Source organism: Oenanthe melanoleuca, chromosome 28, assembly GCF_029582105.1.
Source record: "Oenanthe melanoleuca isolate GR-GAL-2019-014 chromosome 28, OMel1.0, whole genome shotgun sequence".
NCBI lineage: Eukaryota > Metazoa > Chordata > Aves > Passeriformes > Muscicapidae > Oenanthe > Oenanthe melanoleuca.
The window spans coordinates 2,399,880-2,421,346 of NC_079361.1; the positions used below are offsets into that span (position 1 = coordinate 2,399,880).

Genomic DNA, 21,467 nt, shown 5'->3' on the forward strand with positions numbered 1-21,467 from the left:
GAGCGGCGCCGGGAGCAAAGTCCCGTCGCGCCACATCGGTGGCACAGGGCACGGCCGTGTCACCCGCAGGTGCCAGCCCGTCCCCGCGCGTGGCGTGGGAGCCGTGCCCCGTCCCCAGCTGTGCGGGCGCTGTCCCCACGCTCCCTGTTTGTGTGCCAACACATCACGTGCCGCCGCTGTATGACCCGGGAGGGGAGGACTTTTTTTCTTTTAAGTGTTGTTGTTTTGGTTTTTTTTTTTTTTTTAACAAAGCCAAAATATTTGCGTCCCCACGAGGACGGCTCTGGGTCACTGAGCATGGCTCGCCACACTGGGGTCCTGGCAGGAGAGGGGACACCCGGCTCCGTGAGGAGGCTCCGGTGCCGGCGGCTCCATCCCTGGCGCGGTCCCCAGTGTTTATACATAGACATGTTTGTGCGCGGCACCGGCCCCTTCCTCGCTCCCAAACAACTGGAGGAAAGTCAAAAAGTCACAAAAATTTTCCATTGCCCGAGGAGGGGAGAGAGCGAGGAGTGACTGTGCAAGGGACCGGGCAGTGCCAACAGCGAGGGACCCCAAATGCGGGCTCAGACCCGAAAAAACAAATGGCTAGTTTTGATATAGTGAATAAAGGTGCAAGTTTGCTGCAAAGACAACACCGGCAGCACCGATGACCATCGGGGTTTGTGGGGTGTCCCGGTGATGTCACCATGCTGCTGGCACGATGCTCACAGGAGACGGGACGTGTGGCACGTGCAACACGGTCATCCAGCTACTCCACACCCGTGTTTTAGCATTAAAAAAAACTGGTTTGGAATAAAAAAATCCTGCGGTTTCTCTGCAGGTTTTCCCCGCAGCCGGAGGGGCTCGCTGCCCGCACTAGGCTGGGGAAAAGCTGCGATTCCTGTCGAGCAGGAGGGAAAAGCCCCGGCGCAGCGATGCGGGGACTTTGCCTGCGGTTTCCGTGGGCGGGAGCAGCTCCGGCAAACAGGCGGCTGAGTCAGCGGGCGGAGGGCGATGCCGCCCCGGCATGTCGGGGTGCACGGCTGCTTCCCGCAGCTCTGGCAGAGCTCTGCCGCACGAACGGGAGACTCAGAGTCCCCGACCCCAAAAATGCTGCCAGGACCGAGCCCTGGAGCTTCTGAGGCTGGAGCAAACCCAAAGCAAGGCCTGGTGCTCAGGGACCCTGTAAGTCGGGCTGGGCAGGTCCCCGTGCCCCTCTGTCAGCACCGACTGCTGCCCCCCAGGCTGCGAGTGCTGCGAGCCCAGCATCCCACCGGTGCAAAGATGCTGAATTTGGGCGGTGCCTGAACCCCGACAGAGCGGGGCACTCCGCTTCGGCCAAAATCTGAAGTTATCATCACCGCCCGTGCCCCCTGCAAACAGATCAGCCCCCAGTGGTGCCCCTCGGCAGGTTCTGGGGTGAGCTGCACCCCGCAGGGCCCAGCCCAGCTGGGATGGGGGAAGGCGGTGCTTGTTTTGGGAGCTGGACGGGCGCCCGGGCCGGAGGCAGCAGCGGCGCAGTTAATCCCAACCTTCGCAGGGCTGCGCCAGCCCCGGCACATTCTGTCCCTGCCATAAGCTTCGCGTGTCACCGTCCCCCCGCCACCGACCCCCAGGCCACAGGACAGCAGCCTCAGCTGCGGGCTGGGGCCACCGGATGGCACCGAGCATCCTCCGGCGTCGGGCAGGGCTGGGGGAAGGGGGAGCCCCCCAAAATGCTGCAGAAAGGGGCCGCAGGACCGGGGTGTCCCAGCATCCTGCAGTGGGGAGAGGGTTCTCAGCAGCCCTGAGGCCCAGGCAAAGGGGTCCCACAATTCTGGGACTAAAAAACAAAAATGACAGGCTAGAGGAGCAGAGCAGGGGCTGGAGGTGTGTTTCCGTGCCCCTCGCAAAGAGCAGATTCTGACGGATGGTCTGGGCAGCATTTTCCAGCGCACGGGGCCAAGAGCTATAAATAATCGCGGCACTGTACTTGCATCACGCGCCTGCTGCCCGGGGTCGGGTCTCGGTGCTGCCGCAGGGCACGGGGCCGTTCCGGCTCAGCAGACCCCCGGGGAGCCCAAATCCCCCGTGCCAATAAACCTGGAACAGCCCGGGCTGTTCAATCAGGACTTTGGAGCCGGGGCAGATAAACAACAGAAGGTTGGAGGCAGCACTGCCAGCAGTTGTGAAAGCACTGCCTGGAAGGGTCTGCACCGTGCCCTGGCTCCAAATGTCCAGAAGAGGTATTTTTAGCCCCCCCAGGGTTCGGGATTCAGGAGTGCAGCCCTTTCCTGGAAGGAGCCCCAGCTTGGCCATGCCCTCCCAATCTCTCTGCGCTACTGCCCGACTGTACGAGAAGAACCTGGAGGCGTTCACAAGAATCCCGGCTGGAGAGATCGGTCCCACAGGCTCGGGGTTCCCCGGCCGGGCACGGCCTGTCCCCGTCACCGTGTGACGCGGGTGCACAGAAAGACGCAGCGCGACGGGCACGGGGTGCGGGGCGCTCGCCTCCCCCCCTGCCCGGGGAATAAACATCTCCTTGTGCAGCCGGGGCAGATGATCCGGGGCTGACCAGCAGCCCCCGGCTATCCCCGCTGCTCGGCGTTTGCCGGCACAGAATGGCTCCTTGTGCCAGGCTGGAGCTGGCAGGGACCAGCCTGGTCACAGGGCTGCCTTCGGGGCCATCTTCACCTGCGGGGTGCAGCGCTGGGCTTTGTGTCCCCTTTGATGTCACCAAAAAACCCTCAAGAGGCCACGGCTGCTGCTGCCAGCGGCAGATCCAGACATGATCCCCCCCAAACGGGGATGCAAACAAATTCCCTGCGAGGCGGTTAATCCTCCCCCGGGAAAAATTAATCAGAGCACCAGGGATGCCAAATAAAAAGCAGATTTGAATAAAGGTTGCAGGAGCACCAGGTTCTCACAGGCAAGCACAGGGCCAAGTTCTCTCCCCTGGCCCAGGGCAGGAGCACGTGCTCTGACACAGCTGCAGGGCTGAGCAGCTCAGCAAATAAAAAAAATAAATAAAGAGGGGAGGGGGGGAAATCACATTCCAGTGGCAGTATTTTTAAGCAGCACAGTCCGTGCAAGAGAAAACTAATGCCCTGATTCAAACCCTGCCCTGCATGCACTCAGATTTGCCATGCCCAACAGAGATGTGGAGCACAGAAATGCTGTGAAAAACCAAATTCCAGCCCAAGGAAGCAGGTGAAGCAGGCTCCCTGCTCTTCCCACATGTCAGCAGCTCCCAGCCAACACAACATGGGGCTGATCCCAACCCTCCTTGGGACTGGCTGAGCCAACACAGGAGTGTCCCAGCTCCCAGCCGGACCTGCTGGGTCTGTGCCAGGCTTCTGGCATGGAGGAAAATGTGTCTGTCCTCAAGGAGCCTGGCCACAAACAGGAAGCAAAAGTGGAAAAATACAACAGGTTTACTTGCAGCCCTGCATCCCAAGTAATGGGAAAAAATGCCAAATCTGCACAGATGTAGAGGAGCTGGAGGCTCAAGGGACCAATGCTGTGGGAAGCAGTGCTGGCCGAGTGACCCAGTTAATCCCAGTACAGGACTGGGAACAGGGTGGAGCTGGGTGCCTGCAGGGCTGTGAAGAGAGAGTAGGGAGCAATCCCACATCCCAACAGCCACAGCATGGCTCCAGACTACAGGAAGCAGAAAGAGGAACAGAAAACTATCCAGGCAACAGTTTGGTTTAAAGAATTTATTTCAGACAAAAAAAATTCCCCACCAAAAAGTTGTACAAAAAGAGTAGAGACAAAGAGTGGTCATTACAAAAGTGTTCACAGATAGAAAAGACTCATCTGAGCAACCCCAGCACAGAGCCCAAGGCACGCTGGCTTTGGTTGTGCATGGCCAGGGATTGTCTCAGTGAGGGAATGCAAAGGTCCTCGGCCCCCAAACTCTGCTCAGGTCCCCCTGCAGTGAGCAGGGTCAGCCCCTGGCTCCTCACCACAACATCCAGTTCACCCTTCTCACCCTGGTTCCCACCCCAGTGAGCACAGGCTGCTGCTGTGTCCTCACCCCACCAGGGCCCCCGAGCCCTTTATGGCCATCAAGGACTCCCAGCCTTGAAGGATTCATCCCAACTCTACATTTCCCACCAGTACCTGTGGCTGCCACCAGCCTTAGACTGGGCTTCCCTCTCTCTCCCTTGGCCACTTGCCACAAGTCCAACCCCCTGTGCTGGTACCACAGTTTGGGGGCTGGTTTCAGCCCCATCTTGGGCAGGCACCAGCACACTGTGCAGGTTTGATGCTGACATTCATGAACCAGCTTTCTTGTTCTTAGTAAATAGCACCAAAACACTACCACAGGTCATAAATTCACCCACTGAGTCCTTGTATCAGCCCCTGGAGGCTTTTAGAGTTTGGTTAAGTGGCTCAAACCATTCCCCCCGCAGGTACCCACAGGCTTGTGGCAAAGATTATCAGCAGTGGCTGAGCCCTCTACTTCATCCAGCCAGAAAAGGACCTTTCACTGCCTGGGGGACCTGCAGTCCTGGTGAGCCACAGGCGAAGGGCTGCACCTGCATTGCCCCGGGGCCCAGCCCTGAGCACCATCCAAACATTCTCCAGTAATCCTGAGAAATGCCTTTGAGCTCCTGTTTTCCACACCAGGAGCTGACAGAAATTTTGGAGTGTGGCACTGCAGGCAAGGGGAGAGCAATCTGGGCTCGTATTCCCTGTTCCAACCCCAAAATCCCGGGGCAGTTCTGAACCCTGTGTGTCCTGCCCAGGCACACACGGAGCCGCTCCACACGCCAGCCCCTCGTGTCCTCCCACCATGGCCGCGCTGGCTCTGGGCCCGTGGCACAGTCACGGCAGGAGTGGCCGAGGGCAGTGAGCGGGGTCAGGGTCCCAGTCCCCGTTTCCAGACCCAAGTGCTGTGAGGGTGCAAGCTGCCATCCCCAGGGATTGTCACGCTGTCACACAGCCCATGCCTTCGCGAGATCAGCAGGTCATGCAGCGCGGGCGGATGGTGTCTGATGAGGGGTTTGGATCCACCTGCAGAACAAAGTCCAGAGTCAAAAACCTCTGGTTTTGCAGAGGCACATCCCAGCCTCCAAGGCTGGAGGGATTAATCACCTCTGAATACAGCGGAGGGGGTCGGAAGCGGAATTCCTGGATGTAGGCAAAGAAGGGACCCTCCAGGATGTCCCCGAGCTCACTGCGGCACGGAGGAGCCAGGCTCTGCTCGGCCTCCGGGCTGGACACGACTGCCGAGTACTCAGGGGGGGCTGAAGAGAAAGGAGAACCATCAGGGAACAGCAAACACTCACCATAAATGGGGTTAAAAGGGCTTCAAACCCACTATATCCCAAACCCTCCCAGTTCCCTGAGGAAGGAACCCAGGCGATTCAGCGCCACAATAATAAAAATAGGTTAAAAAAACCAGCAAAACTGGCCCAGTTGAGAACTTTGCATCTCACTCTCCTGAGCAGGGGGTTTATCCCAGGGAGAAGGAGATGCTCACCCTCCAGCTGCTCTGGGATAGTGCTCAGCCAGTCCAGGTTGACGCTGTACTGGCTGCTGACGCTGGAGGTGCGGCTCCCGAAGGGATGCAGCGGGATGGTCCCGATGACAAGTGGCAATTCAAGGAGCAGCTTGGACGTCCCAGGAATATCCACACAAACCTGCCAAGACAGACAGCAGCAGGGAAGCTTAGCTGGTGGTGTTCTCCCAGTCTGGAGGGGCAGACATCTCCCCTGAGCTGGAGGAGAGCTGTGCAGGAGGGAATTCCCTCACCTTCAGGGAGTATTCCACCTGGATGATGCGGCACTGGAGGATGGAGGGCCCCACGGGCGGGATCTTCAGCGCCCGTCCATGCCACACCTCCCTCTTCCCAGCTGGAATGGGGTCCCCAGTGATGCTGGTCACCACTGACTTCTTCTGCTTCTTGGTGCCCCGGGCAATGAAGGTCTGGGTCTGGATTATGGCTGCCTTGGGCACCACGGCACGGCTCGTGCAGTTGTCGATCTCAGCGAAGATGGGGATGACCTCACCTGCCAAACGAGACACACACACACACGTGAGGAGGGGAGGCACAGCCCAGTCTTGCCTTGAGGAAATGCTGCACAGGCCCACCAAGGGTTGGCCACGCTGCCTGGCAGGGCAGCAGGTGGGTTCATCCAGGAGGAGCGACCCAAGAACGCTGCCCAGATCAGGTGCACACAGTGAAGATTTCCTGCCAGCTCACAGTGACCCAAAGCCCCTCCTCTGGCCTCTACCCCAGAGCCCACTGAGGTTCAAGGGCCCCAGCACCTGGTCTCACCTGGGGTGTAGCCTTTTCGGTCAATCTTGGCAGTCACAGATACTTGGCCACGGTTGCAGTACCAGGCACGAGCAAGTTTCTCCTTAGCACCTGCCTGGGGAGCCTGGAGAAAGGGAAATATTTAGGCTATTTAGTAACTAAGGATGAAACTCAAAGCAATCACCTCCCTGGCACCAAGAACCTGCCGGGGAGCATCAGCAACTTCTCAGGTATCTGATGTAAGAAGCTGTTGCAACGCATTAAAGTTTCCAAAAACAAAGAGGCACAGCTGACCTCTGCTCAGCCCAGGTAATGCTGGAGGGCACAAGTTACAGGGGGCAAAATATTCCCTCTGGAAACCAGGCACTGTAATGCTGAAGGGAAGGCAGACACTTTCCCCATGGGCTTCCTGGGTAAGTTTTGGATGCCAGAGCCCCGGGGTGGAGCAGGGGGAGCTCACCAGCAGTGCAGGGGTGTTTATGTCGATGGGTTCAATCACTGTGAACTCCTTCTTTGCTTTCTTCACTGTTGCCCAGGGTCTGTGCAGCTTGGCCTTCACCCAGTAGCGCACACTGCCGTGCTTCCCCTCGAAGGAGGTGGCCAGGGTCCTGGGCACAAGCAACAAACAATTTTAGAAGGGTTTCACTCAAAAAACCCCTAATTTTCAATATACTGTCTCCACCCAAAAATGCCAACTTACTCAGGGAGCTGGAAGGTGAAGGGGAACTCGTGCTTTCCTGCTGGCAGGACAGTGGCCTCACCATTGTCTGTGGACAAAACAGATTGAGCAGGATTAGCTCCCTTCCTGCAGAACTTCCTCCCCAGGCAGGTCACAGAGGTGTGCTGCACCCAGCAAGGAGCAGCACGAGGGCACAGTAGAGTTTCTGCCAGGGCTGAGCAGCTGTGACACAAGAGCTGGGCACTGTCTGCATTCCATGTGTCTGCATGGCCCAGGAGCACCTCCTGGAGAGCTGGGCAGCTGCCCCAGTTGGGCTCTGCTTTATCCTGCAGCCACCCTGCTCCACAGCTTTGGTGTGAGAGCCCAAGATGCCCAGCTGGAGGCAGAGTGGCCAGCCAAGCCCCCATGCCCCTCAAGAGTTTGCAGAGGGGATCATTTAGACCAACCCTTGATACTCAAAACAAGCTCCTGAACCTCCAGTTTTCCAATGCGGCTTCCCAGCCATGAACAGCTCAGAGAAAAGGGGGAATCTTGTCCCTAACGGAGGTGCCCTGATTTCAGGGTGCACTCAGAACATGTGTGGGGACCTACACAGCCCATTCCCAGAGCGCTCAGACCCTAAAGCACCCCATGCACCCAAATTTCAGCTTGCTAATGTGTCATGCAATCAGCAGCCAAGCTGTCCCTGGCCCCCAGATTTCTGCAGTTTTGGGGTGCCATGCACCCAAGCATCATCACTTGCCCCAGGCACCCAGATTTCAGCCGGCTGGGGTGTCTGGAGCACCCAACAGCCAGGGTGCCCAGGCTGCCCCTCACACCCGTTATTTCAGCCCCGGGGGTGCTGCAGCCCCTGGGGCAGGGGGTGCCGTACCCAGGGGGGTGCCCGTACCCGGGGGTGCCCCTCGGTCACACGGGTGCCCGTACCCCGGGGAGTGCCCCTCGGGCACACGGACACCCGTACCCCGGGGGGTGCCCCTCGGGCACACGGACGCCCGTACCCCCGGGGGGTGCCCCTCGGGCACGGGGATGGCCGCACCCGGGGAGGTGATGCCGTACCTGGGGGTGCCATCAGCGTGTCGCGGTGGCTCAGAAACTCCACCTGGTCGCTGTAGCTCTGCGTGTAGGCGGTGCTGGAGCCGGCGCTGCGGGACTCGGTCCAGTGGACGCGGGCAGCGCCCATGGCCCGCAGCCGCAGCGCCCCGAGCCGCGCGGCCGCCGCCAGCTCCAGCACCACGCGGCCCGACACCGCCTGCCCGGGGCTGAAGGCGGCCGGGCCGTCCCGCTCCGCGCCCTCCAGCACGATCGAGAAGCGTTTGAGGCGATCGAAAATCATGGCGCGGCTCAGCCCCGACCGGCGCGATGCGGCTCAACCCGGCTGGGCTCGGCTGGGCCCGGCTTTAAGCGCCCGGCGCGGCCGGGGGCGGCCCCGGCGGGGCGGGACGGGCCGGCCCGGCCCTGCAAAACAAGGCAGGGAGCATGTGCGGATCGGCCCCTCGCACGGAGCGGGGCTGCCGAGAGCTGCCCGGGGGGTTGGACCGTGCGGAGCCGGGGCCGGTCACGGCGGGGCTCCGCAACCCAGAGACATCGCCGGGCAACGTGAGCTGAGCCCTGCCAGTGACCCCCTGGTGCTACCTCCCCAAGACTCCCTGCACTCCCATCCTTGGCCCCCAAGCCCTTTTCCAGCTTCTGTCCTTGCCCCGCAAATTTCCCTTCCAGCTCCATCCTTGCCCCTCCAAATTTCCCCTCGAGCTTCATCCTTGCCCCCCAAAATTCCATTCCATCTCCTATCCATGACCCTAGAAATCCCCTTCCAGCTCCCATCCTTGCCCCGCAAACTCCCTTCTAGCTCCTAATCTTGCCCCCCAAAATCCCCATCCTTGTCCCCCAAAATCTCTATCCTTGCCCCTCAAAATCTCCATCCTTGTCCCCCAAGCCCTCCTCTAACTTCCATCCTTGCCCCCCCAAATTTCCCCCCACCTCCATCCTTGTCCCCCAAAACTCCTTTCCAGCTCCCATCCTTGCCCCTCAGACTCCCCCTGCAGCTCCAGTCTGACATCCCACCCCATCTTTGTCCAGAATCCCCATTCCCAGGGTCACAGCCGTGGGCTGTGGCCAGGGGGGATTCCTCACTGAAGCCTCTCTCCTTCCAGTGCCCCCAGGTCAGAGCCAAGGGCCACACCACACACTGACCCACATCCTTCCCTTCCCAAGAGCCATTCCCAGGGCTGGGAACAGGCCACAGCTGGATCTGGGCTCCTGACACAGCCAACTGGCGATGCAGTGATGTCTGGGACATCACTTCACTTAGTTCTAAGAAATCAAGAACTGGCTGGAGTTCAGCTTGTGCAACTGAGTGAGCAATCCTCTTCCCTGTGCTTGTTAACCAGGCGAGCGCCAGTTTTCCACCAGAGCCTGCTGGGATTGGTATCCAAAACCCTGGGATAAATTCCACCTGCATGGGCAGGAGCAGCACGGGGACTGCTCCATCGGTGGCATCCATGGTTGCTGGTGCTCAGCTGGGGTGAAAGTGTGTAAACTGGGAATTGATGATTCCCAGAGTGGACATCACTCTCAGCAGCACCCCGAGATGTTGTAAAAGGGAGGAGAAAGGAATCTCTGCCCCCCAAAAGGGTTAATGCTGACTTACAAACTTCCACTTAATGATGACTATCGTGTTTGCAGAGCACCAGAGAGAGCCCTGCACCCCTGGCACGGACGGGGGATAAGACAGAACAGGCATTAGAAATGTTACTCAGCATTTGGCTGCCTAAGTTTTGGGGATTTTTGAGTTGCTCACAGCCATGCCAGGCAGGACCTGCTAAACTGAACTTGGTTGATCATAGCCACTTAAAAATGGAGCTAGGCTGAAGCCTGGCACTGCTTTAGCTGTTTCCAAGGCTGGACTGGAATTGTCTGTCTCCCTCCCCAGGGGAAGGGGACTGTGGTTTGTTTTATGTGCAGACCATTTGCAGCCATGGGCAAACATGAATCATAGCAAAGGCTCTGAGGGAGAGGGAAAGAAGGAAGGAAGGCACGTCACAGCGCGAGTTAACTGGTGACACCAGCTCTGGGAAGGCGCCTGCTGTCCCTGCAGTGACATTCGAGGTGGGGAGGCTCTTGAGAGGGGCTGGAGCCTTGGCTGGGCCCCTCTCTTTGCTTGGCATCCTCCTCCTCCTCCTCCTCCCGCCTGTCGGCACACACCCCTGGGCCGTGACTCAGCCCTCGCCCACGGGACGATCCTGCAAACCAAACCCCAGCGCTCGCTCCCGTGGCAGCGCACGCGATGCCCTCGGCCGTCCCTCGCTGCCACCACGTGGGGACCGAGGCTCTGTGCCCTCCCTGACCCCTCTGGGACCCCTGCACACAGACAGGGTCTGTCCTCTCTCCTGGGGTCTGCAGGGGAGCACAGCCAAGGGCTTTGTTTTTGGTTTCACCCAGGAAAGGTCCTGGGTGCCCAAGGCAAAGCCAGCCAGGCCGGGCACAGCGCTCAGGGCACCATCTCCAACTCTTCAGCCCCATCTAGAGTCTGGCCAGGCCAGAGCTGCTCCCAGCAGGAGCTGGGACAGACAGACAGACAGACACAGACACCCTGCCTGGCTTGTGGGGAGCTGACCCTTCCCTGACCTGCTCTGGGACCTGGTGGTTTCTCCCCAGAGAACCAGGGTCACACATAGTGTCCTGGAACGCCAGGGAGAAGGGAATGCAGCAGGTGAACAGGTAAGGCAGCAGCCCAGTGTGGGGTGAGATGGCACAACACAGAGCCTGGCACAAGCACGTGCTCCAGACTGAGCAACTAGCTTCATCCCTGCCAGATTTGGGACTGCTGTGCATGGACAAGGATTAAGGTGCTGATTGAGGAAGGAGGGCCCTGATGCCATAACTCTCCTGGATGTCTCCATGAAAATAAGATGGCTTCTGGATGTTTGCCTCTCACCAGGGCAGGAACTGCACCTTTGGGGAGTGCTGCAGGATCCTTGGACAGAAAAGATCACTGCACAACAATTATTTATGTATCCTAGGGCACCCTCCCATCACCTCATGCAGAAGAGTCCAGGGCTGTCTTTGTGCTGCCTTTGCCCATTCACCCCTGTCTTTTCCTCTCCTCCTGCTCCCTCTCTCACATGATTACACAACACACGTTTAAAGGCCCTGCCTGAACATCCTCCTTGCACACTTTTTTCTTGTCTCTCAGTGCAGCACCCCAGTGCCAGCACTCACCACCCTGCCAGGAAACTGCAGATAAACTCAGCTGAGGGGAGAGCAGAAGGGAGGGCGCTTATCTGTGCCTGTCTTCCCTCCTCTGCACTGCCTTGTTACCATGACAAAACCTGCATTTCTTAAACACCACGCAGACACAGCTGATCTCGTGGAGAAGCAACAAGAAAGGAGCAGTCACAGGGACTGACTGTCGGATGGTGGCACGTTTCTCACCAGCTGACATCAGGAAGGCTCTCACGCTGCTGTTGGGGACAGAACAGGGGACAGCAGGATCCAAAGGAAGTTATTTTGGCTGCAGGACAGCCTCTCTCTGCTGTTCCCTTCCTTAAAACCCCCTGGTGATCACATGTGTCCCTCTCACAAGGCAGAAAAGGAATCTATGTATGGACAGAGACAATAAAATCGCAGCCCCCAAATTCTGGTGAGGCTCTGCTGCCCAGGCAGTCCAGCTCAGCACTGTGCACAAAGGGAGGGCCAGGAACCATCAGCTCTGGGCTACAGGTGAGCAGGGTGCCTGTGGGGCTGAGCAGCTCTGCAGTTCCTGCAGCCCTTGGCCAAGTGCCCTTCCCCTGATGGCTCCAGGGGCTCCTCTCACACACAATCCCAGCAGCACAATCCACACGTGCTGGCAGCAGCTTGTGGCTTCCCTGCAGACATTCCTGCAGGGATGATGGGGGATAGAGCTCATCCTGCCACTCAGAGCAGGTGCCAAGTGCTCAGCACCCTCACTGCTGGACTCCAGGGCAAGGGCTTAGTTGGAATTTGGACACTTTGTAGAGGTGCAGCTGCCAAGGGGACATCCTTAGGCACAGCATGGAAGAGCTGCTGCCAAAAGACAGAAACTCCAGAGCAGTGCAGGTGTTTGGAGCAGATGGCAGGGCACAGTCATCCAGAAATAGAGAAAATTACCTTCCCAGTGCAGTGCAGAGACAGGAGCACCTCCAGGAAGCCAATTCAGGCCCTCTTTCCATGCCTCCAGTTTATTCCTGCAAAGTCTACATTTGCCAGATTGGGCTGGCACCACTCTCTGGGTTGCACTTGGCCACTGACACAATAAAATGCCCTCAGCATAAATCCTAAAGCCATCTCCAGAGCTGGGCAACCAGGCCACAGGTAACAAAGCCATGAGAAACAGGGAAAGGGGGAGAAAAAGCAACAGAAGAATGGCTGTGACACTGTTATTGAGGGGAGGATAAAAGACATGCATGATCCTAAGAAAAGCCAGAGTTAATGAGTAGATGGACAGTTGAGACATCCCATATCCCTCAGCTCTGGATCATTTCATCCCAAGCACACAAAGAATGGCTTGTGGCATGCAAGTGGCCAGTGCTCTTGCAGATCTAAGCAACGTGCCAGCTGGGCACGCGGGGCCAGCATCAGGGACCCGAAAACAAACACTGCCTCAAGCACTGAGTGCTCTTTCCTCACTTGTGAACAGACACCCGTGTTTGCTCTTCCCTGTGCAAACACAACAACAGCCACAAATCTCTGGTGCTCCCCAGCCCTGGTTTTGCCAGCAGCCTCCTGAAGACCAGAGCCAGAGAGAGAAATCCTCTGCCGAGGTGAGAAGAGGAGCAAACAGCCCTGCATGGGTCAGCAACACCCACAGGGGCAGAGGTTCCTCTGAGGGGAACCCGCAGCCTGAGGGGTCCTGACCCACAGCCTGGCACACAGACCCACATAAGGGGGTTTCAACCCCACAGCCTGGCACACAGACCTATCCAAGAGGGTCCCAACCCCACAGCCTGGCACACAGACCCACCCAAGGGGTTCCAATCCCACAGCCTGGCACACAGATCCATCCAAGGGGGTTCCAACCCCATACCCTGACACACAGACCCATGAAAGGGGGTCCCCAGTCCCACAGCCTGGCACCCAGACCCACCCAAGGGGCCACAACCCCACAGCCTGGCACACAGACGCATCAAAGGGGTCCCAATTCCCTGCCCAGCCCCACAGACCCACCCAAGGGGGTTCCAACCTAATACCCTGACACAGAGACCCATCCAAGGGGGTCTCAGTCCCACAGTCTGGCACCCAGACCCACCCAAGGGGGTTCCAACCTCACAGCCTGGCACACAGACCCCATAAAAGGGTTCCAATCACCTGCCCTGGCACACAGACCCACCCAAGGGGGTTCCAACCTAAAACCCTGACAGAGAGAGCCATCCAACGTGTCCCAGCCCCACACCCTGGCACACAGACCCACCCAGGGGGCCCCAATCCCACTGTCTGGCACAGAGATGGCCCAGTGGGGTGCCAATCCCACAGCCTGGCACACAGACCCACCCAGGGCGTCCCAAACCCCCAACACCCTGGCACAGACGCTTACCGGGGATGAGCTGGCGGTGGCAGTGCAGGAAGGTCTGGTAGGCCGTGAAGTCGCAGTAGACGACGTTGAGGCCGATGCTGTGGCTCTCCAGCCAGTGCACGGCGGCCAGGCCGCGGGCGCACACCTCCAGCGCCCGCACCCGCAGCGCCCCGCGCAGCTCCAGCTGCACCCGGCCGTGCAGCGCCTGCCCGGCGCCGTGGGCACGGGCCTGCTCCAGCCGCACCGCCAGCCTGCGCACCCGCCCCGGCGGCTGCATGGCCGCGCGCGCCCCGTGCCTCAGCACGCTGCCGCCTCACGGGGGTTCGCAGGGAAAGGAGCAAGAGCAAAGGCTACACCAAAATCCTTGAATTTATCCTGGCCCCACCCTGCAGGCCTTCCCGGGGGTTGGGCTGAGCCCCTGCTTTGCAGCGGTGCGTTAGCGTTGACCTCGTGTGCGTGAGGCTGGCGATGTGTCCGTGGTGATGAGGGACGTGTTTTTAAACTAACGGAGAAAAAAAAAAAAAACGACGTGAGTTCATCTTATCTCCGAGGCGCAGACACTGGCGACGTGACACCGGGACTGCGCTGGCAGGGAGGGGTGTCACGCAGCTGGCAGATTTCACACAGCAGGGCAATCAAAGGAAGCCTGCTTGGCCTTCCTGGTTCAGCCTTCCTGGGGCACTGCTGGAATGGCAGAGCAGCTCAGAAAGCAGAGGCCTGCACTCCAAAAGCCAGCTTTGCTTTCCCTGTTTGAAGTTGTATTAAAATCCATGTGAAAAAGAAAGTGAATAATCACAAGGGACTCCCAGCAGCAGCTCTCCCACCCTCCAAGGGTGATTCCAATTCCACCACTTCTCCCTGTGGCTGTTCCTGCAGCAGCACAGGTGGCAGTGCCACCTCAGGGTCACATCAAAGTAATGGAGCAGACCTGGAGCAGATGCAAGTCCCTGTTACTTCACCAAATGATGCAACTGAGGTGTTTGACTGGAGGTGTTTAACAACATGCTGGCATGAAGGACTGATGTGAGTGCCTGTGTGCGCTTGGAAGATGTGAGTGCACAGTTTCTTTGAAGCACGTGTGGAGCAGAGACTGTCCCATTCCTGAAAGATAAAGAGTCAAATCCATAAAGGAAAATACAGGGCCTGTGGGCCCAGGCACTGCTCACACACAGACTGAAGCAGTTGTGAAACTTCACTAGCCCTGTGCCCACAGGAATCAAACCCTGTGCATGAGAAGAGCTTGTGAAGTGGGAGCTGTGCCACCCTGCTCGCTCAACCCCCACAGGAGGGGGCTGACCAGCCCCCACTGATCCCTCTGGAACACACCTAGATCCCAAACAGAGTTAGTGCAAGCTCAGCAGTCAGGACACCCATGTGAGTGACCAGCTCAACAAAAACACAGGGCTCACCTCTGGGAAAACAGCCCACTCATCACAAGCTGGGCAGAGCTGCCTCGCTGTCCTGCTGTTCACTGACCTTTGGTTGCAGGCCTTGACACCAAAATCCAAACAGATAATTAGGGAATATTCTATCCCCCACAGAGCCCTGATGGTGCCTCTCACTCTATTTGATCTCCTGCCCTTCCTCTGTGCTCCCTCCCACCCCACCTGCTCTGTTCCACCCGCTGCCTGCCCAGAGGCATTCCGTGGGTCCTGCCATCCTGAGGGATGTGTCACCCACGCCTTTGGGCTAATCTCCTAGTGTTTATTCTTGCTGTCACAACACCTCCTTGTGTCCTCATTCAGTCTGAGAAATAGATGTTCCCTGTGACAGCACAGAGACGGGCCAAGAGCAGAGCACAAGGGCGGCTCTGAGATCCCACGCCGTGTAGGCAGCTCAGAGTGCGTCAGCAGTCGCTGGAGAAGGGAGGACATCACCTTCCTCTGGGGACAGGGCCCTTGCAGGCTTCCCATGGGGACACAGATCACCTGGGAGTTTGCCTTTTGGATTTCAGTGGCCTTTGGGCTTGGGTGTGAGCTCACCTTTCTGCTCAGCCCTGCAGAGGTTCTGTGCCCTCCTGGGCAGCCCCTGGGATGAGCATTTCATCTGAGGAGACAAAACAGCTTTCAGCTCACTGGGATGGGGCTGAGAAAGGGGCAGGTGGCACCACTGAACTTGGCAGCCCCAAGACCTGAGCCCTGTTTTGTCACCCCACCCGGGCACTGCAGCATCCTCTGTCCCCCATACCTGGCAGACGCTCAGCTTTCTCTGCTGGTGCTACAGAGATGTTTACCCTGGCTGGGCACCTCTAGTCATGACAATTTTCTTCCTCTGACCCTCTGGGGGGAACTTTAGTCACCTTCTACCTCTCTCCAGCATTCCCTGGCTTAGGGATTTGGTTGCCTGTCCTTCCTGTCCCTTCAAAATATTTCTCATCTACGACTCTGCTCCCACCTGAGGCTGGAGCAGACAGGGTTTGGTGCTCACTGGTCCATCTCAAGTAGCTCAGGAACACACTCCAAGGGGGGTTAAGGGGAACTGGAGCTTTGCTGGGTATAAATCCATTCCCCTGTGTTAATCCAAGCCTGTTAAGGCTGGGCCTGCTGTAGCACGTCTTTTGGGAGTCCCCCTGCTGCCTGTGTGGCACCTGCATGGCTGGCATGGTCCTGACAGAACTTTCATCTGCTGACAGATGGAATCAAAATACAAATTAAATTTGAGGCAGTAAATTGGGAGGCAGCACCAGGAAAGCTCTGCAGTCACAGACACCTGTGTGATTTCCCCTGAAGACAGGAAAAGGCCGGCTCTGCCGTCAGCACTTTGCTGAAAACCTTCACCCAAATAGAAAACAACTCTCAGGGTGAGGAGGCAAATGAAGAAATTCATGTGTCAGTTACGGGAATATCACTCCATATGGTAGTTCTGGAGCTGCTCCAGGAGTTTAGGGCCAAGGAAAAGACCAATTCACTGTGATCTGTTCCACATTTAGCAAATCAAATAGCTTAAACACAGATCCATGGCATGAAGGGACGTCTCTCTTAACTTCTTGAGAAACAGGAGGGAATGTCAGAGGAGGATTTTCTTAATGCCTTCCATGACCAGTTCTAACCACATCCCTTCCTGAGGTTGCATAAGCACAGCTTTTGATCAAAATCCTTTCCTTCCTCCCAAAAATAAATGCAAAACAACTTATAAAAACAAACGTAGTGATGGAGAAAGATCAAGACACTGGTTCATATCCCAGAAATTATTCATTTTATTCATTTTACGTAATGAAGAGGCAGAGGGATTGACACCAGATTGCAGTGAGGTGAGTCATGAGGATGTGGTGCATCAGGTGGGATAACTGCAGCATCTGAGGGTACAACAAGTGTAGAACAATCAGAATCACTGAATATCCCAAGTGGGAAGCGACCCACAAGGATCTCAAGTCCAGCTCCCAGACTGGAGAGGCTCTGCTTAGTGCTATGAACCTGTTCCATGAAATCAGATTGATTTACTCAAAAGCTTGATTTACTCAAAAGGTTCTTCCCCAGGAGGGTGCTGGGCACTGCCCAGGCTCCCCAGGGAATGGTCCCCAAGGCTGCCAGAGCTGCAGGAGCGTTTGGACAGCGCTCTCAGGGATGCTCAGGGTGGGATTTTGGGGGGGCTGGGCAGGGACAGGGGCTGCACTGATCATCCCTGAGGGATCCAGCTCAGGATATTCCAGGATTCTGTGATACTCGGGTATAAAAAGAGAAAATGAAATATCCAAGTAGTTCTTACAAACTTAATTATGACAGCAGTGTGAGTGTGACTCTGTGCCGGGCACTGGAGCCACTGGAGCCCGGGAGGAAGCAGGTGGGACCCACGTGCTGAGTAGGGAAGGTGTAGGAGGATGGAGAGATTTCACACAGAATGTTCCCCTCCCATCACTCAGCCGGGGGCTGGGAGGGCTCTGAAGGTGGGACAGGGAAGATCTCCCTGTTTCCCAGGTGACACATCCGTGTGCAGGGGAACACGGGACCCTCGGGGAACAACGGGACCTCTTAAAGTAGGGTTTCCCAGATTTCTTTGAATCAACCCCGGCCCGACCCAGCACCCCCGCAGCGGCGGGGCCGGCCTAGAACCCCCAGAGCGGGGAAACCGGGCTGAGAAAAGGGCTGGCGGAGGATTCGGTGGAGGGGTGAGGAGGCCGTGAGGGGCAGCGGGACCCTGCTGGGCACCATCCCCGGTCGGTCACCAGCCCCTGGTGGGACCCAGCCCGTTTCGGGCACCATCCTCGATCGGACACCGGCCTCTGGAGGGACCCAGCCCCTTTCGAGCACCATTCCCTGGCAGGGCCCGGCTGGACCGCAGAGCAGCCAGGCCGCGTTGCCATGGTGACGCGTCCGCCTCCTTCCCGGCGTGCCCCGCGTCCGCACGTGACTTCATACCCGGAAGTGTTGCCATGGCGGCGGGCGCGCTCGGGGGGCTCGTGGCCGCGCTGGAGACGCACCGGGGCCGCGACCGGGCGGTGAGTGAGGGTCTGATCCCTCCGGTACCGAGCAGTGAGTGAAAGTCTGATCCCTCCGGTACCGGGCGGTGAGTGACAGGAGGGGTTCTGCACCCTCCGGTACCGGGCGGTGAGTGAGGGGTCTGATCCCTCCGGTACCGGGCGGTGAGTGAGGGTCTGATCCCTCCGGTACCGGGCGGTGAGTGAGGGGTCTGAACCCTCCGGTACCGGGCGGTGAGTGAGGGTTCTGCACCCTCCGGTACCGGGCGGTGAGTGAGGGTTCTGCACCCTCCGGTACCGGGCGGTGAGTGAGGGGTCTGATCCCTCCGGTACGGGGCGGTGAGTGAGGGGTCTGAACCCTCCGGTACCGGGCGGTGAGTGAGGGTTCTGCACCCTCCGGTGCCGGGCGGTGAGTGAGGGGTCTGAACCCTCCGGTACCGGGCGGTGAGTGAGGGTCTGATCCCTCCGGTACCGGGCTGTGAACGACGGGAGCCGACTGTGCTGTAGCGACCCACCCTTAAAGGGAAGGAAGCACCTGAGACACCCGTAAGTGCTTTCCACAGCGGTGGGAAGGAAGGACAAAAGGCAGAGAGTCCACAAACAATTCAAGTTGAACCGGTAAATGACGCGCGGGAGGGAAATGGGAGTCCCGGAGCACAGGGCAATGGGGTTTGGGTAAAGGGAAGCGAAGCTGGGGAGGGGGGAGCGAATTAGAGAAAGGAGAAGAGAAAGAAAGAGGAAAAGAGGGAGAAAAAGAGCTCAGCAGCGCTGGTTCCAGCATCACCTCCCCTGGTGCCCGCAGGTGCGGGCGCTGTGCTACGGCTGCCAGCTGGCGGGGGCAGCGCTGCCCGGGCCCGCGGGGCTGCCCGGGGGGCTGCTGGCCGCCTCCGCCCAGCTCAGCTCCTGCCGCACCGCCCTGCGCCTCTTCGACGACCTGGCCATGCTCCGGCACAGCTGCAGCTACGGGCTGGGCCCCGAGGTGAGCGCGGCCCCGCGGCCCCGCAGCCCCGGCCCGTGTGCCGCGGCCGTGCCCCATGTGCCGCTCCCCGCAGGGCGAGGACGCGCTGGTGCGGGGGCTCTCGGTGCTCTGCAACGTGGCCAACCAGCTCTACTACCCCTGCGAGCACCTGGCCTGGGCGGCGGATGTCGGCATCGTGCGCGCCGGCTCCCAGAAGTGGTGGAGGCGGAGCACGGCGCTGTGGGGCTGTGCCCTGCTCCTGGGCATCCTGCGGTACGGGCTACAGCAAAGCTCTGGGAGGCTCCTCCTCGCTGAAACAATTGGTGCAAGAGGAAAAAAAGCCCCCCTGTTTGGTGCTGTATGAGAAATAACTCTGTTCTTTTCAGATCCCTGAGAATCTTGTTCCAGTTGAGAAGAAAACTGAGCCAGCACAAGTGGTATGGTTTCCTTCCGTGGCTGTAGAGCTGATCGTGCAATCCCAGAATGGTTTGGGTTGGACAGGACCTTAAATCCCATCCAGTGCCACCCCTGCCATGGCAGGGACACCTCCCACTGTCCCAGCTGCTCCAGCCCCAATGTCCAGCCTGGCCTGGGACACTGCCAGGGATCCAGGGGCAGCCACAGCTGCTCTGGGCACCCTGTGCCAGGGCTCCCCACCCTCCCAGGGAACAATTCCTGCCCAATATCCCATCCAGCCCTGCCCTCTGGCAGTGGAAGCCATTCCCTGTGTCCTGTCCTTCCATGCCCTTGTCCAAAGTCCCTCTCCATCCTTCCTGTAACTCACCCACATCTGTCAGTTCTCATGTGTAGCCATCACAATTATTAGGATATTCTGGACTGTCACTAATATCACCTTTCCTTCCAGCAGCACTTCTTCACCTCAGAGCCAGCAGAAGCTGAGAGCCCAGGTGAAGGCTGAAGTTCTGAGCATCCTCATGGAGACAGCAGATCTCTCCAATGCAATCCACTGGCTGCCTCCAGGATTCCTCTGGGCAGGAAGGTTCCCTCCATGGTTAGTAGGACTCCTGGGGACCATCTCCTCCCTGATTGGAATCTACCAGGCATCAAGAGGAGCAAATTCTGAAGCTGCTTAAGCCACAACTGAGCTTCACAGGCCCAGTTTTCACATGGTAAAAGTGCCTTTAGTGAGGCAGGGTGTATTTTAACTTTCCTGGGTCGATAATTGTCATGCCAGATATCCCATAATTGGGACTGGAATCCAGATGCCTATTGCAGAGGGGATTGTTTGCAGCTGACAATTTTTATCACTCTTCATCAGAGAAGTAATTCAGGTGAATCCTCTGAAAATCAAGAATCTCCTACAGAGAGGGGAGGGGAAAAGAGTTGCTCCTATCTGTCCCAAAAGACAAATGCAACCTCCCAGTGTTTTCTGCCACTTGAAAGAGCACAGTGGGCACGGTTCTGTCACAGAGAACTGGTAAGGGATGAATCCTGTGAGTTCACCCTCTGAGCTCATTTTTTGGTGCTGCATCTGAGCCAGGGATGGGAGTTCTCCAGGTATTTTGGGGTTTGGGCTCAGAGCTGATGCCCAGAGCTCAGGTAGGAGTGAGCAGGGGGGCTGTTTGTGACAGCTGTGTTTCCTCAGAGGCGAGAGGGGCAGGAAATTGCCACTGGGAGCAGCCTGAACCTTCCTAGCCTGCCTTGCCCGTTTAAGGAGAAATGTTGGAAGTGGAGACTTCCCACAGAGCTGAGGCTCCAGCTGTGCCTTTGTGGAATGCCACCGGGTGGAGCTCTTCCACCAGGCTCCACCAGCTGCCAAAGGACCTTTTTTTTAATTTAAAAAAAAAAAAAAAAAAAGCAGGAAATGTATTAATCACCTTTCAAAGGAGCAATCAAACCAATGCCGAGGTGGGGTTTGCAGTTACAGTTCTGGGCGTTGCCAACAATAAACGACACAAATACTTCAAAGATGGCCTTGAGTGATCATTCCTCCTGATAACAGGGAGAAGTTCTTTATCTTTGGTTCTGGAAAGCTCCAAAGCATTAGTGCTGTGTGAGCTGCAGCTCCACATGTGTCACCAGCCTTCCTCCTGCTGAAATAATTCCCAGCCCCTGCCTGACTGCCATGGAAATGCATCCCTTGAAAAGAGTTCTGCTTAGTCTGCGTGTCCCTGCACCCAGCATGGCACGTGCTGCACTTCCAGGAGGTTTGACCTTGGTTTGTGTTGTTGTTTTTGGCCTGGACACGGGGAGCCTGTGTTCAAAGAGCAGAGTGAAGCCTGGATACTCTTTATCCTTTGCCCTGTCCTTGGTGTTTATCTGGACCTTCACCCTGCAGAGTGTCCCTGAGGAAGCCTTGCTGGCTGTGCTGGGGATTTGCTGCCACACTGACTGGTTTTGGTACAACTCAGGGCTTACCTGGAGGAGACTCTTGTTTTCTCTCTCATTTTCTCAGTCCTGTATCTGAACAGGGGGAGCACCCAAGTCCTGCCTAGGGACAGCTCTGGCTGTTGCCTGGTTCTGTCACCCACTTTGGTGGCTCCTGCTGCAGTTTAGTGCTTTTTAATAATAAACCAGATTTATTTTGTATTCTTAATTCCACTGAATCATTCCTCCAGGATGCACAGTACTGCTCAGGACAATATGTAGCTCTGCCAATTTAAAAAATAAAACAAAACAAGAAACCCCACATAACCT

The 21,467-nt window shown here is 57.7% G+C and overlaps 2 protein-coding genes across 4 annotated transcripts; one reads left to right on the forward strand and one right to left on the reverse strand.

The window, feature by feature from the left end:
- Nucleotides 1-3,665: 3,665 nt before the first annotated feature.
- On the reverse strand, nt 3,666-16,540 carry ARRDC2 (arrestin domain containing 2). Of its 2 annotated transcripts, none has more exons than XM_056512780.1 (8): nt 13,459-16,540; nt 6,930-6,996; nt 6,690-6,837; nt 6,251-6,353; nt 5,725-5,981; nt 5,453-5,612; nt 5,065-5,216; nt 3,666-4,983 (listed from the first exon to the last, which is right to left on the reverse strand). In XM_056512780.1, exons 1-8 carry the CDS (start codon nt 13,712-13,714, stop codon nt 4,930-4,932), a joined length of 1,197 nt encoding a protein of 398 aa, XP_056368755.1. In that variant the 5' UTR covers nt 13,715-16,540; the 3' UTR covers nt 3,666-4,929. The 2 variants fall into 2 exon arrangements, with proteins under 2 accessions (XP_056368755.1, XP_056368754.1); XM_056512779.1 differs by lacking the exon at nt 13,459-16,540 and adding an exon at nt 7,965-8,339.
- A 1,226-nt stretch (nt 16,541-17,766) lies between these two features.
- PEX11G (peroxisomal biogenesis factor 11 gamma) lies at nt 17,767-20,738 on the forward strand. 2 transcript variants are annotated; one of them, XM_056512936.1, is made up of 5 exons: nt 17,767-17,872; nt 18,654-18,830; nt 18,904-19,082; nt 19,196-19,246; nt 19,675-20,738. In XM_056512936.1, the coding sequence occupies exons 1-5, from the start codon at nt 17,807-17,809 to the stop codon at nt 19,901-19,903; spliced, it is 702 nt and encodes a 233-aa protein (XP_056368911.1). In that variant the 5' UTR covers nt 17,767-17,806; the 3' UTR covers nt 19,904-20,738. The 2 variants fall into 2 exon arrangements, with proteins under 2 accessions (XP_056368911.1, XP_056368912.1); XM_056512937.1 differs by having other exon boundaries at nt 19,678-20,738.
- Nucleotides 20,739-21,467: the final 729 nt, after the last annotated feature.